The 17,131-nt window shown below is 33.1% G+C and overlaps 1 protein-coding gene and 1 pseudogene across 1 annotated transcript; both read right to left on the minus strand.

The window, feature by feature from the left end:
- Positions 1-4,278: 4,278 nt before the first annotated feature.
- Positions 4,279-5,034, minus strand: LOC141691879 (uncharacterized). The gene is made up of 2 exons (XM_074496631.1): positions 4,931-5,034; positions 4,279-4,771 (listed from the first exon to the last, which is right to left on the minus strand). The coding sequence occupies exons 1-2, from the start codon at positions 5,032-5,034 to the stop codon at positions 4,279-4,281; spliced, it is 597 nt and encodes a 198-aa protein (XP_074352732.1).
- Positions 5,035-9,908: 4,874 nt separating this feature from the next.
- On the minus strand, positions 9,909-15,041 carry LOC141688831 (protein NPGR2-like; annotated as a pseudogene).
- Between the last annotated feature and the right edge of the window lie 2,090 nt (positions 15,042-17,131).

Genomic DNA, 17,131 nt, shown 5'->3' on the forward strand with positions numbered 1-17,131 from the left:
AGTAGTTAATCGGGGTTTATGCATATTTAATTATTAGATTAGAGGTGTGTGAGTCCTCATTTCCTAACCCCGAGATTGAGGGCGTCACATACATGGTGTTGGACAGACCCAATGTGAGATTCTACATGTCTGTTGTGTCATAAGTAATTCTCACAGTGATAATAATGTAATGATCCTTAGCTTTGAAATCATTATATTTTTATATGATAATTAATGTACTTTGATTACAAATAAAGATTACCTTTGACCGGGTAATGATAAAAGTGTATTTCGGGTATATTATGAATTGTATGAGAAATATGAATGATCTAGATAGGATTTAACCCTCCTAGGAGTGATATTATTGGCCTCTTGTGTGAGCTAGACTATGAAATGCGTGGCCTCGCTCAAATGTTGATTTGATCTGATAGTCTACTCATTGATCAAGGAAACTTGAATTAAACTATGATGAGGATGACACATTACATGCCTCTAGTTTAATCTATAATATTTGGTTAAAGGGATTATATTATATTGAAGGTTAAATCGAATCACCGATTTAATTATTATCACTTGGTTATCAATGATGTATTATTGGATGCCGCTCATTGTTTATAATTATAATATGAGATATTAAAATTATTGCCAACATAATAATAACCTACGGGGTCACACACAAATAACGCTTGTAGGAGAAATAATTTAAATTATGAATTTATATTAATAAGTAATTTGTTTTATTTATGATATGATATTAATTAAGTATGACTTAATTAATTAAATAATAAAATAGATAAATTACTTAAACTAATTCCGAAATAGTTATTAATTAATTAAGTGTGACTTAATTAAATAATAAATTGGGATTTCGAATTAGTATTAATTATAATTAGAAAACTCATTATTCTCTCTATATAAACTCTCTGAGAGCTGATTTATATATAAGTATAAATGGTTTACAAAACCCTAGTCGTTCAAGGAGAAAGAGGAAGAGAGGTAGAGATGGAGTTTTCGGGTGTTAGTAGACATCAATCCTTCAAGAAAAGCATTCGTGTGGATACCGTAGATCGTAGATCGCGAGAGCGGGATACGTGGTGATTCAACAAGGTTTGGAACTCCATTAATCCTCCATTAATGAACTCTTGAAGCTTCTTTAAGGTAAAGATTCTTACTACAAATTAAATATCTATTTTCGCATGGATCCTGCGTACGTTTTCGATTTTATTATAGTTTTAATTTAATTTTACATCGTTTCCATTGCGTTTATGTGCTCGAAACCCTTCAATGGAATCAGAGCTACTTGCGAAAGTGTTTAACTCATTTATGTGTTTAACCATTTTTGATATACAAGCATGTACGTGATTTGTCATGTTTTGATGTTGATACCGTATATTTGTATATGTATGGTTTGAATATACGATATTCATGTGAGTTGTATAATCATATGATGATTATTTAATCTGTATGTATACTGATATATACATAATTTATGTTTGTTCTTATTATGAGAATTGTATTAGATACGGATTCTGAATTATTATGAGAATCGTATTAGATACGGATTTTGAATCAGATGTTGCAGATTCCATGAAATCTGGGTCTGGTGTCCGATTTTCGCGAACGAATACCTAATTCGATAAGGAATTGACTCGTCTGTAGAGCGTTTGATGTCGTTTAATGCATGTAAACAACGATTTAATGTTTTCAGAATGTGATTCTGATTTTTCTGATGTTTGCCATATTTTGTTTTTATGATTAGATCATGATGGGTATGATACGTTAAGATAAGTTTATGTATTTTTTTATCGTAGGTAACCCGCAGTCGCTACCCTTCAGGTGCGCACTGGGTAAACCCTACGGGTTCACGTAATAGCCTGCAAACCACGTGAACCAAGGTAAACCGCATTTAAGCGACAGGCTCTGGCTCAGGAGGCATAATCATAAATTCTCCTCCCGTGAGATTCGAACCTGTGACCAAGAGGTTATGGCTTATGACCTTAGGCTAATGGTTTTGATTTTTTTTTTTAAATACGGTTTGCATGTCGTTTGATCTTGTAATTTAAATCTCGAATGTAACTTAAGTTTTTCTTGTAAGTTCATTAGATTAGATTTTATTTTTTATTAATGTAATGTACATGAAGACTTAAAGTTCAAGGAAGGGCATTCCCAAGGAGGCCATCCAAGGAAGCGATATAAGAAAGAGACGAGTCAAGAGAGAAGACATGTAATAGTTAGCTTGTATTTATTTTACTACCTTAGATTGACCTAGATCTCTATCATTAGCTTGATAAAGATCACATAAGACGAAGCCATAACCAACCACATTTATTTTATTGAAATTTACGTATATATGTGCATATGATGAATATATGTGTAGAGTAGTTTATAAAGGTGCATGCTTGATTAGATTAAGGATGCATGTATTAGATACGCACTCATGCCATACTTGTTAAATAATATAAATCTGTAACGACTCAGTATTTTAAAATGAATAAACGATTATGAGATTCTCGTGTTTATGAAACACATAATAAAATATAAATTTTCTTTATTTTTGACATGGGGCGATTTTGTCAAAAGCGGCTTCATTAAACTTGTAAGGTTGTGGGTTTTAAGCGAGACCGTTGTGACTCCCTCACTACTTGGAAATCAAACCATTGACGGATATTGATTTGAAGTATTTTATTCAAGGAAAAACTAGAAATCTCTTTATGATGGGATCATGATCGTTTTAAAATTAACAAAACCCAAGTTAATATTAAGTTGATTAGATGCCTTCCAATGAGTCCAATGCGTTAACCCCTAGATCGATAAGAAGTGGGTTCGCCAAAGCGAAGTACTCCCGTCTATCTTGGGAGATGTGTTGAAGTATATTGATACTTTTTGACTATTGGATTTGACTTAACTAAGTTATCACAATACGATTGTGAACTTAGAGGCATAGAGTTTGGAGATATTTATTAGATAAATATGAATAAATGTTGTTCCACCAAGCTATCCAAGTGTTATATAGTTGATATAATTGTAAAAATCAAAATTGAAACTAATCGATTGAGTTTTAGTGATGGATTAATCAATTTATCAGAGATTATAAAAAAATAATTAAAACAATTGTTTAGATAAAAATATGTTACCCATATTCTAGTAAAATTTAATATTTTAAATTTATCTAGATAATAAAATAAAGAAAATTGGGCATGATAGTGTCCTCATGGAACTTATGGACTTACCTAACTTACCTGAACTTTCCCGAGGTTAAAATATTTTTTCATATAAAATTTAAATATATGTAAATATAAACAAGATCACCTTATATTTATAAAAATACTCCTACACTACACTTATATTTTTTAACCACATACAAATTTCCTGAGGTCATCATCGGCCACAACAATCCCAATAAAGTATATCATTTAAAATAATTTATAATAATAAATCCAATCTAAAATCCCAATCAATCTTATTTTTTTCAAAATAAATTAAAATTTATCAAAAGTTTTTTAAAATATGATTTTTTTATACAACTCATGGTAAAAGTTTTGGCCTTTTCTAAATCTAATACTTGGAAAATTGATAAGAAAATGGAGTACAAAGAGGACTAGCAAGAGGATTGAGAGTACAAGGATAAGAAAAAAATGGCAACACTTATGGCTTCTTATTCTACAGTTGGAATGTTGAGCTCAACAACTCATCTTTCATCATCCACAAGACAACCCATTTCATCCTCCTCCAAAACGACATCGTTTGATGACATGCGTTTCGTTTGTTCTCAATTGAGTGGTCTTCAAATTTCACATGATAAGTCCATTAAGCTCAAGCCCATTTGTGTGCCCACTAAGCTCCCTCTTCTGCTTGTTGCTCGTAATGTCCTAACCCCCTCTACTCCATTTTTTTACATACATACAAACAAACATACAAACATACATACATACATGCATACATACATACATACATACATACATATCTTCTTGTTTAATTTTTGTTCTTTTTTTAATTTTTTGGTTTATAGAATGGGTGTGTTTGATGATTTTTATGTTCTTTTGGGTTCAGTAGATGGGTTGTTCTGAATTTAGTAAATAAAGAATCTTGGGAAATTTTGAAATTTGTTGAATGTGTGTTTTGGTATTGGTAATGTGGTACTTGATTGTTTGTAGGGCCGACCCTGAGAATTGAGGGCCCTAGGCGAACTCAAATTATGGGGCCCTTATAAATTAATAAATCAAGTACAATATATATCGAGAGCTACAAATATACTAATAAGAGGAAAAACAAAACATTATGCAAAATAATCTTATTATATTACTTAAATATAATACGTCTTGTATTTTCTGATGCAAAAATATCAATCAAATTTACATAATCAAGTTTTTCAACCATATCCTTTTCTATTGATAACATAGCTAAGCCACTTAACCTTTCTTGAGACATAGTTGAACGGAGGTAGGATTTTATCAGTTTCAACTTTGAAAAACTTCGTTCTGCATAAGAAACAGTAACCGGTATCGTTAGAAGAATCCTATAAGCAATCCAGACATTTGGGTAGCTACCTTCCATCTCTTTGATGTATGTCAACACGTCTATAGCACTCTTTGTACCTTCTGGCAAATTTCGGCGCAATATACACAAGTCTTCATACAAATCATCACAATTAAGATCTGAATTCTCACCATTATTTTTAATGTTTGCAAGATTATCACAAAAGGTCCTCAACTTTTCAGGCTCAATGGACTTTAACTTCTCAAAATTCCATAAAATTCCAAAATTTTCTTCAAAACTTTGTAATTGTTGAAACCTAATTAAAAAATACATATATTAAAAATGTATGACTAATATATCTCATAATTTTAAAATAAATCATATATAAGTACCTGGTACCAAATGATGAAATAGCTTGATCAATAATGCAGAGAAAATAATTATTCTTAAAATTCTCCTCAGCTGATTGTGTCACATCTCACCCGTGCTCTCATCAGATTGCCTTTTTCTGTGAACCACACGCTTTTCCACAAATGGTTCAACTTCCATCTTATTGGCAATCTCAGTAGCTTCAATCATAGCTTCCTGAAATCAACTTCTCTATAATTTTGAAGAAATGAAAGGTGACCTTTTAATTCTCTGATGGCAATATCAATTTGCGTGTCTTCACTTTGAAGAGCTTCTCTTCTCCTTTTCTCCTTTCTTTTCTCACCTCCACACTTGTATTTTCTTATCGGACCCATTGATCTATTTTCCTGAGATTTGTGAATATGAAATGAGTCAAATACTCCAATATTAATACAATCTGTTGTTATAAATAAGAAATCCAAAGAAAAATTTACCTCTTTGCTTATTAATCCAGCCTTTAGTCGTAGAATCTTTGATTGAATGAATCTAATAGTATGCTCGCAAGGTTTTTCTCACTTGTCTCTTGCAAATCAGAGTATCAGGCCCTCCGTCTCTTTGTTTTTAACTTTACCATATTAGTACTTGTTTAATAAAATAAAAAATATTAACTTATAAAATTAATTGGATGTTTAATTTGAAAGAAAAATTAAATGAATTAAAGGTTTAAAACAGTAAAAATATGAATATTAAATACTAATTTTTCAAGTACAAAAAACTAAATTAAAATTAAAAAAAATCAATTAAATAAAAAAAAATAATAAAATAATAAAAACACACTTATATATATATATATATACAAACCTATATAATATTTGGAGGCACTTGTATTTTGAATATCCTGGGCAGAGTATCAGGCCCTCCGTCTCTTTGTTTTTAACTTTACCCTATTAGTACTTGTTTAATAAAACAAAAAATATTAACTTATAAAATTAATTGGATGTTTAATTTGAAAGAAAAATTAAATGAATTAAAGGTTTAAAACAGTAAAAATATGAATATTAAATACTAATTTTTCAAGTACAAAAAACTAAATTAAAATTAAAAAAAATCAATTAAATAAAAAAAAATTATAAAATAATAAAAACACACTTATATATATATATATACAAACCTATATAATATTTGGAGGCACTTGTATTTTGAATATCCTGGGCACAAGACTAGTCCGCATATAGTCAGGGCAACCCCGTTCCGCATGGAGGCCTCTCCCTTAGTTAGAACAAGCCTTGAAAAGTGAAACTTGGGAATCTTAGCTTCGAAGATAGTTTCAGTCTTGACAACTTTGCAAATAGTAGAAAATGCCAAGCTTGTAAATTTGGTATGTACACATATAAGCCATATAGGTATGTAATATGAAGGATTATTCACAATAAAAAAGCAAATGCCATATCATTACTAACTAGCATAAAAAACCGTGCAAGGCACGGGTTATCTTCTACTCCCTCCGTCCCTCCCAAATGTTTACATTTGGGTGGGGCGTGGAGTTTAAGAAAAATGATAAAATAGTGGAGAAAAGTTAAAAAAGTGAGTAAAATAGTGGGACCGATTAATATTATATATATAAAGTGGGTATAGTAGAGAGAAGTAGTGGATGTAGTTATTTTAAAAATTATAAAAACCTTACTATTTTTGGAAAGTTTTGAAATGTAAACAATTGGAAGGGACATCCAAAAAAGGAAAGTGTAAACAAATGAGAGGGACAGAGGGAGTAGAATTTGATATTAAGTTATGAATTAATATCGTCATTTAAATCATTTCAAATTTTATCTATTATAATTTTAATCTTTTCTTACAATAATTAGATAATATCTTGTAAATTATTTATATAAAATTAAATATTCTCGATTAGACTTTTTATAAAAAATAGTTAGGTTTTTTAATCATTTGAAATTACAAATCAATACAACATTTTCATTAAATATAATAACATATATCAAATGAATCAAATTTGGTGATGACTAATTTCAAATTTTGAGTATTTTTTAAAAATCGAGTTAAGTCCGAAAAATAATAACCTATCACCGATCAAGTTAGTAAGTTTGATATCTATTAGTTATTAATTTGGTTTTACAAAAAAATAGTTTCAAACACATCAATCCTTATTTATATAGCATTTACAAAAAAATTGTCGTATTTGTAAGATGCTTTTATCGAGATCATACTTTTGAACCTATAAAACTGGATAATGACGATTACTTTATGATGGATCACATTGTCAAATTTTGAGTATCTTTTAAAAAATAAGTCAAGTACTAATTTTGAATTCGAAATAAGCTGAAGTTTAATGGCTCTTTATACCCGTGAATGTTTATTTATTTTTAAATATTTTTTAAAAATATAATACTATGTACATTTTAATTATGTATTCATTAACACATTTATAATTACTTAAAACTTATAATTTTTTAATAAAAAGTTATTGTATTTTTATCAAATATAAAGAGTTTATGATCAAAAAATTGAATTTTATGCTCACTAATTTTTAAGAGTAATTAGACATTTTACGAATAATAAAATGTCTCAAAATTCTGATGTAACAATAAGTCTCGATCACACACACACTTATTTAATATGCATGGTGAAAGACCCATGTGAATAAGTGGCAGAGTGGTAAGTAGATTGCTATTGTAACTTGAAAACCTGGGTTCGATTCCCTTTAATAACAAGTTTTATACAATTTATGAAAAAAAGGGTAAATTAGATATTTTAAGTTGAATTTTATGTCTCACCAATTTTTAAGGACAAATTAGACATTTCATAAAGAATAAATTGTCTCATGATTTTTGAGATAATAAAATATGTCTCATCAATATTGTCCCATGTTGGGCTATTAATAATATAATAAATAATAATAATAATAATAGATAGATGAGAATAGACATCAGAGCACCTGGCAAGAATAAACTAGGTATTTGCATCTATGCTTACATAAGGAGTACCATCTTGAAGCGGAATGAGGATTGATAGAAGAAGATTTTGAAGGATTTCGTGTATATGTTCACAAGATCAGTCCTAGTCTCCATTTCCAAAATTTTGTCACGATTACCCCTGTCCTGCAATGAATAATAAGACAATAAAACTGGACATAGTACCCCCCCCCCGGCCGGGTTGCAGCGTGCAGGTACACGAGTAATTCATTGTTTCAGGATGACAATCTAAGCACTATTAATAACCCTGTTTGCTAATACATTGCCAGTCTATAACTACCAGGCAACTAAATTAGGATGATTCTTGCACTACCATTATACTTTTAGCGGTGGACACCTAAAATTCATTGCTCTATAGGAACACACCACCAGTGGGCTATGTAGGGTTTTGTAAATCATGGTTTCATGACCATTTTTTAACCTGTCAAAAAAAGGACTAAACACTGGAAACAGGATTGCAGCATACATTTAAAAGCTTCTTCTGAATTCCGAAGCTCTACTCAGAACTTGAAGAACCAGAGGAAGACGTGTATATGTCTCTACAGCATTCCCTATATGTCCTCGTGCAATCTGCAGTTTGGCTTTGGTTCGCATCAGTTTTCCTTGATCCTACTTTACTATCTTATCTAGAGCAGCGTTAATTATCTTCTTAGTATCAACATACCTTCTTTGTGCTGACAATATGCGAGCTAGAAGGATCTATCCATTGACACTAGACCCAGCCTCCATCTTGAACAACTGTTTCGCATAATTAAGAGCAACATCCAACTTTCTTTCTCTGCATTCATTTAACTAAGATGAAAGGATCTGTCTCCCTAATCATATTTTCTGCAGTCTCAAGCGCTTCCTCAGGCTGTCTTCAAATCCTCTGAAGATCAGACACTGCTATCCTAGATTATGATGAAAGAGAAATGCCAAGTAATATATGTGTGCTACAACCACCATTTCATTACATCTTCCTCTAATTTTTGAAAGATACTTCTGCAAGTAAGCTATATCTTCTTGAAGGCAATTAGAATTTTTCGCACAGATCTTCGAAGGAAGTGTGAACTGCACGAAGTGCAGAGGGAAAAATAAGAACAGAATGAGAGTGAAGGAGAATGCATTGTGGTTTATAATGATGATTTCGGAGATGTCAATACTTTCTTATCTGATATTGATGCTGTCACACTATACATAGCTGCCCCAGTATTAATGGCATATAGAAATCTTTTTGCCTAATTACCTCTTTGGAAGAAATTGATGTTGCACTTCTTTCTTACTTGCAAATGATGTAGAAGTTACAGTCTGATTACACTATGATTTGCAATCAAAAGAGTACTACCCAAAACTTTCCAAGTCAAGTGTTGATTTCAGCTAGCATATCATTTCTTTGCAATGAAAAAAAATGCGTTTCATCTTATTACACCATATATGAAATACCGTTTCGGCACGGAAATTAAAAAATATGTATAAAGTAGTAAAAAAGAAAAGAAAAGTGGGTAAAGTGGTAGGATCCACTGGTTTTAATGTATAAAATGGAGATAATGGAGTAAAAGTAGCGTGAAAAGAGAGGTAAAAGTGGAAAAGTGGGGAAACCCTGAATATTTTTGGTAAGTTTTGAAATGTAAAAAATTGGACGGGAGAAAATATAAAGAATTGTCATGTTGTCACGTATCCTGCTTTTATTTTATGTGACCAAATAAATGTTTAAATCCCAGTGTATTAGTAAAAGCTGTGAGAATCAACATGTATTTCAGGTAGGATATGCCCATTCACGGGAAAGAGAGCCAACAAAGAAAACAAGGCATCACATTCACACCACAAGACTTATAAGTTGCAGTTTATGACCTACAATCACATTTTATTCATGTTTTATTTGCTCCTCCAAAACAAAACTTGAGAGTTATCACATGATCAGACAAAAATCTGAGCCAGAAAGTTTACTTTTACCTAGATAGAGCTTACAGGTAGAATAATGAGACTTGGGTATGAATCCAGACACGACAGCAACATTACTACTACTTTCGATTAAAGCATTGTCACAAACCATGATGCAAAATATACTTTTCATTCCTTCATGTTGACCTGGGCTTTATGGGGGATTTGGTCCTTGGTTTTAGAACTAATACAGAGAAATGATATAATCATATGAAGTATAACTTATTGAAGTATATAATCTTTACATATATATAGACTTTATAGTATTTTCAATTCTATAGTTCATTTGCAAAAGAAGGATATTTGGTTATCTGCAGTGCTTATAATCAGCCATCCCACACATGATAGATGTATGCAGCATGAACCGGAGTGGTGAATTATCTGAAAGGTTCAACTGGTTCAGATTCTCCGAGTATAGCTGCGGCTTCAAAACATTCAGCAGCTTCTACTGCTGATCCACCATTTTCCACCTTGTAGAGTAGTCCAAGATTGTACCATGCAGAGGAATTTGTTCTGTCTAGTGTCAAAGCATCGGTCAAAAAACTTTTTATGGCTGGCAAGGATTGATCATTGAGCTTCCTGAGAGTGATGCCTGTAGCTATCAAGCTCGGGACATGTCTGGGATCGACGTCAAGTGCATTTTTAAAAGATTTCAGAGCTTCGGCATGGAGGCCTCTACCTTTGTAGAACCAACCTTGAATAGTGATACTTTAGAATCTTAGAATTGAACATAATGACAGATTGACAACTGTCTTCTGTATGCTAAATGCAACTTTGAATGTAGTAAGAAATGCTAAGCTTGTGTTTTCGTTATGTAGGTATAAATATACAGGATTAGTCATAAGACTAAAGCAAATGACATATCATCACTAATAAGAAAGGGCAACAAGAACACTTGGCAAAAATAAACAAAGATGTTGCATGTGTACTTACCTAATGAGTACCATCTGGAAGCGGAATGAGGATTGATAGAGGAAGATTTTGACAGACAGACTTCAGCATCCCGCCACTGTGACAAGTTCGTGTATACGTTTGCAAGATCATTCCAACTCTCCATTTCCAAAATTCTGTCAGAGTTTTCCCTGTTCTGCAATAAAAAAATAAGACGATAAAACTGGATATAGTAAAGCATGTTTTGGAGATAAAATTTCCCACTCATAAAGTTTGTGAGAACATAACGAAAACATAATAGAGTAATTCGTTCTCTTCAAGGATGACAATTTAGGTGAAAGGCATTAATACCCTATTATGCTAATACCTCCTCAGTCTAAAACTGGGAAATAGGTAACTAAATTAGACTGATTCTAGCACTATCATTATATTTTTAGCCTTCGATAATATTTATTGCTCTATTGAGGAACCACCTATATAATAGGCTATGTCGGGATTTGTATGTCATAGTTTTATGAATATTATCAAGATGTCAAAAAAATATATACTGAACACGGAAGCAGGATTGCAGCATACATTTAAAAGCTATTTCTGAACTCCGAAGTTCTTACTGCGAACTTGAAGAGAAGCAAGAAGATGTTTATATGTCTCTACAGCATTCCCTATGTGGCCTTGTGCAATCTGCAGTTTGGCTTTAGTTCGCATCAGTTCTCCTTGATCCCACTTACCTGTCTCATCTAGTGCAGCGTTAATTATATTCTCAGCATCAAAATACCTTCTTTGTGCTGACAATATGCGAGCTAAAAGGATCCATCCCTTGACACTAGACCCAGCTTCATATTTCAACAGCTGGTTTGCATAATAAAGAGCAACATCCAACTTTCTTTGCTCTGCATTTATTAGACTAAGATGAAAGAAAACATTTGGATCTGTCTCCCTCGTCATATTTTTTGCAGTCTCAAGCGCTTCAATTGCTTCATCCTGTCTTGAAATCCTCTGAAGATCAGACACCACTATCCTAGATTGTGATGAAAGAGAAATGCCAAGTAAAGAATGTGCCAGTCCCACCATTTTATTACATCTTACACTACTTTTTGAAAGATATTTCCGCACATACCCTATACCTTCTTGAATGCAATCAGAATTTTCAGCACAAATCTTTGAAGCTAGTAATAATTCAGTTATGCAGGTTTGGTTCTCCCTAACATTCAACAGGTTCCTCAATAAATTAATAGCAACCATGTCGTCACCTTCTCCATAATAACAAAGGGCTAGGGTATTGTGTTGTTCACGTCTTTCCATGATCCCAGGAGGCAGCTCCTCAACATGATAGGCAAGGGATCTAAAATCACCTGCAATAGTTAGTGCAAAAGAAAGGTGATGCAAGATTGAAGGGTCCCATCCAATCTTTCTGAGGGAAAATTTTCTGAGAATAATCAGCAACAAAAGAGCAGCCTCTTCTATATTGTTTCTTGGCACAAAGGAACTTTCCATCTGGGAGCGAAGATTCTGAGAGGTTGCATCCGTACCACTGTATAGAAGAAATACTGCAAAGTTCTTTTCTACTTTTGTTCTGGTCTCTATGTCTAGATTCCATTGGTAGAGTAGAGCTCGTCTGTATGCCAAAATTGCTCCTTCAGGAGCCCAAGAAAGAATACATAGATCTGGAAGTAGTTCAACTGCCTTGTTTATGGTTTCCTGAAATTCGCAATCCGCAGCAAAGTCTCCAGGTAAGCCTTCTGGCGATGCTGATTCAACGGTGTCCAGAAGTACTTTGCACGATTGAGAAGCTTCTAAGATTTTTCAACAGAGACAAGGATTAAACACTGACATAAAATAATATGATTACTTTTTGCCTCCAGACTTCCTCAGTGGTTGCAGAAGTTGCAAACTCAACTGTTAACACAAATTGTTAAAAACGTACACAAATTATTCAGTCCGCACAATCTCACAAAATTTGTTGACAGAAAATTTATATCAATCCCCAGCTGCTTAAGTTGAGCAAATACACTTAAGCCAACATATAGATATAAGGTAGCCAAAGAAAATAGTGGGGGTACCTGTAAATCTGCCTAGAGCCTGCAAACATTTTGCTTTGAGAAAGATTGCCTCAAAAAGTAAACTGACAGCATGAATCGACATGGTTGGTAATGGCTCTGTTAATGAATGGCGTCGAGGGTGTTCACATCTACTCATGATGGAGAGTTTCATCTTGGGCAAAACAGCAGTAATGTCGATCCCTTCAAATGCGTACAGAGCACCCGCTCCGTTTCCTTTCTGAAACTCAAGTCTACCTAATAGAGCTCTTGCTTCCTAAGTTACATAAAAAAAAACTATGCTTCACACCTGAGTACTTTTTGCAGAATACCACTATTTAAACTTAAGAACAAGAATTTTCATAAACATAATTTCAAGTATATACATATCCTAAAAATTGTAAAGAATTTCTATTGCTTAGTTTGGCAAACCATGGCACCTTTCATGCACAATAACTGAACAAATGATCAAGTTAAAATTCAATAACCCAAAACATTATATGAGTATTTACAACTTTCAAAAACCTTATAATTGATAGGTAGAAAAAGAGTAGCGACAAGGTTTCTTTTAACCCCGGGGAGGGGGGAATCAGAATGCAGCATATGCTGGCTTATAAATACCACGAAGTTATAATGGGAAACAATTAAACTTAGATTGGAGATCTAAAACCTCATTCTTATAAATGTATCCTCCATCTAAATTTACAGAGAAAGTTGAGTTCAAAGGAAAATGAAATTACTGTAATTCAATGATCTGGCCCATGTGTCAAGCTCAATATCAAAATTGTTTATCTCAAATGCCTGATCTCGTTTAAATTTGGGCCTAACAATCTACCATGGTGCAGCATGCTTGAATACAAAAACATTACCGACAATTTGTTGTCTTAAGTTGCCTATAATTCCTTCACATAAAGTGTTTCACCATTCCTCTTTCTACTACCTTAGCCTTTTATATTTAATCCATGTACTCAACCATATACACCTAATTTTCCTATAGTCAAAGGAAAAAATTCTCATGAATAACAATCTCAGATGGTGATTGTGGTAAGTAGTTATGTAACTGACGAATTTTAAAATGCAAATCCTGATTATAATATAGCTGTAGGACTCACATCGTAGTTTAAAAAATCACTCTCCCTAAGAGATGATTCTGCCTCTTCTATATTACTGGTGTCAATCTTCGTATCATTCTCCCCAGTTCGAGAAGAATATCCAATTGCTGAATAATCTCTTGTAGCCAGTGAATCTGGTGAAGGAATTATTTCCTCAACATTTAATTGCTCCCCTGAACAAATGTACTTCATCATCTTTCTTACTCTTCCTTTTAATCTAATAATCCTTTGGTCAATCCAACTTTTGATTCTCATTCTGTTTCAAATAGTTGAGAAATTTCTGCTCCAGAGCAATTAATAAAGAGATCAGAGAGCCCTATAAATACACTACTAAGCATAACAAAATCTGTATACTAATCAACTTCATAATGGGATGGTGTATCACGATACTTTAGACAATGCAAATACAACGGATTGGAACAAAGTCAAGTTATAGCAACTTTTAAGCAAGTTAGCTCAAAGCTAATGATCAAACCCCGTGTTCTAATATTCAAATTTACCAACTAAAAATTAAATGATTCAAAGTAATAATCCCTACTAAAATAGAAGCATAATCCATGATAATATAAATTCAACTGAGCCATTTAAAGGAAAAAAAAAAGATTTTGAAGATAGCTCATCCTCATCATACATAACTTGTGTGACCAACTAAAACTAACCATGCATATTGAGTTCAGAAAACCACCATTTCAGCATTTAAGTTTACACAAAGGACACTCATAAGTCATAACACAAGGAAATCACAATCCAAGAAATTTCAGTAGCACACCAATGTAGATTCACCAGAAAACACAACATCAAATCACCAAAAGAACATAATCTTAAGAGCAAAAGCTGAGAAAAACAGACCCTCTTAGGCCATTACATCATCATACCAATAAAACAAAAGGTAAACAGAACAAACCCACAATTAAGAAAAAAAGTACCTTTTGCACCAAAAGAGGAACTTGCTGAGCCCACAAAAAATTAACCACAGCTGCACCACCCATTTCTCAATCATCCAAGAATATCACTTTGCTAAATTACTCAAGAATCCTAAGTTCCTTCAATTTCTAGTATTTTCTTTACCATCCCTTTGCATTTGGCACCTATTAGTGAAGTATGAAACTGGTTCAAGAATAGGACAAGTTGGTGAGTTTAATAATTTTATTTGAATGCGCCAGAGGAACTTTTATTGCTGCACAGGTGTGAATGGAGGGGAAAAATTTGTCAATGCTAGTTGTTTAAAATTGAGCTCAAGGTAATATTAGATGTTAATCTGTGACCGAGTGTTTTAACTTTTAAGCACTTTGAGATTTCACTCACATGACCTACAAAAACAAATAATTTGTCATTTGTCCAAGAATGTTTAAGGTCCCACTAGAGGAATTTGTCATGCAAATTTGGTACCATAGTCAACTAGAAGGGACTGTGTGATGGGACTTTTGCTGCAAACAGAGGGGATAGAGAGGAGGGTGCGGCTGCAGTGTGGCCGCAATGTGTTTTGACTTTTTATGAATGTATGTACGTATGAGATGGGTAATTTTGGTATGGGTAATTTTGGTATGCAGGATTTTTTTTTTAAATAAACGGACTTGCTTTCGTTAAATTAAATCAATCCTCAAGACATCACAAATAAAATTCGGAGGAGTATTAACCCACTCCTGCAGGTCGGACATAGAATAGGTGGCCCTGGCTAACACATGAGCTAACTCATTCGTGTGAACGAACTCAACTAACACCTTGTCAAAGTGTATAAACAACTCTGATACATTCTCCCACAATGGTATGAAAATAAGCACACCCTTATACTCCTCTACACGCATCTGCAAGCATCTTCGAATCTGTCTCAAATATACATCGTCTAAACCCCAAATCCTTCACCCATGACGAGGCTTCTTTTAGCGCAATTGCTTCTGCTTCCCTGGGCTGGAATTGCACTGCAATTTTCTGACTTCTGGCTCGAATAAAGGTCCCTGAAGCATCTCTAATCACACTACCTATACCAACACAGCCTAACTCTTCGAAAACAACTGCATCATTATTAATTTTTAAGCAACCCTGTGCTGGAGGACTCCATGATCTGGGGCTTGAATTCATGACAGGCCTGAACCTTTGTTGCTCCTGTGGTATGCAGGGGTTTAGATTGCAAGTCCCAAACTTTCTTTTATTGTACGTTGGTTTGGTCAAGACTCAAGAGTTAGAACTAGGGCCGAGCATAAAATTAAAAAATCTGAATCCGAAACCGCTAAAAACCATTAAAATTCGAACTGCAAAAATTTGATCCGAAACTGAAACCGTAAAATTAAAAACCGAAACCGATCATCCGGGTTCGATTATAGGTGAAAACCGAATCAAAAAAATCTGATCCGAATCGATAATTAAAAATAAATAAATAAAAATATATTTATTATATATATATATGGGTGCCCTTCCACAGCCACAGGTGGTTCTAATAACCACCTGCCGCATTGTTATATTGCGGGACTGTATCCGCTTTGACTCAATGCGCCAACCGCAATGCTTCATTGCTGCAAATAATTTAGTTTTATTTTTAAATAATTGTAAAATAATAGATAATAAATATATAAATAATTTTAATTGATGTATAAATTCCTAATATATTTATTATTTGGTTGTTATATTTTTATTTTGTATTTATATATTTCTATTAATAAATTCTTTATTTTAACAAACTAATACTTAAAATTCGTGAAATTACAGAATAACTCCGGCCTCCGCAATGACCCATTGCAACCCCGCAATGAGTCATTGCGGCAGACGAGACCCGGGTTTAACTCGTTTCTTCCTGATCATAATAACAAAAACCTAATTCTCATCTACTCCGGCGATTTCAACATCTACTCCGGCGATTCAGCTACTCAGGTATGATTCTCATCATCTACACACACGTATACATACACATAGTTACATACTACCGCAATGACCCATTGCGCTCATAGTTTTTTTATTAATTCTGCGATTCCATTTCCATTGTATTTTGATCTTCATTACGTACTGTGTTTTTTTTTTAATGATTTGTCAATAATTTTTTTGTTTCATATTTCACTATCTGCAAGGATTGATAAGGGTTCTCTTGTTTTTGTTTGAGTTTTCTGCAAGATTCAAAATTTGCCAAAATATACGATGCTGAAATTTCGATAATAATACTACAAAATTTATGATAACAAAAACATAATTAGAAAGATAAGGGGGTTTAGCTAGAGAAGGGGCTGGATAGGAGCTTTTTATATGTCTTAGAAAGGGGATATATGCTTTAAAAAAGATCAACTTGAAGCATTCTTGAATATACTCAAGACTGCAGTCTTATTGGGTTCTTAATCTTATATTCGATGTTTTCGAAATGTACTAGTAATAGTTTGGCATAGTAAGTTGAGATATG

Source organism: Apium graveolens, chromosome 10, assembly GCF_009905375.1.
Source record: "Apium graveolens cultivar Ventura chromosome 10, ASM990537v1, whole genome shotgun sequence".
Lineage (NCBI taxonomy): Eukaryota > Viridiplantae > Streptophyta > Magnoliopsida > Apiales > Apiaceae > Apium > Apium graveolens.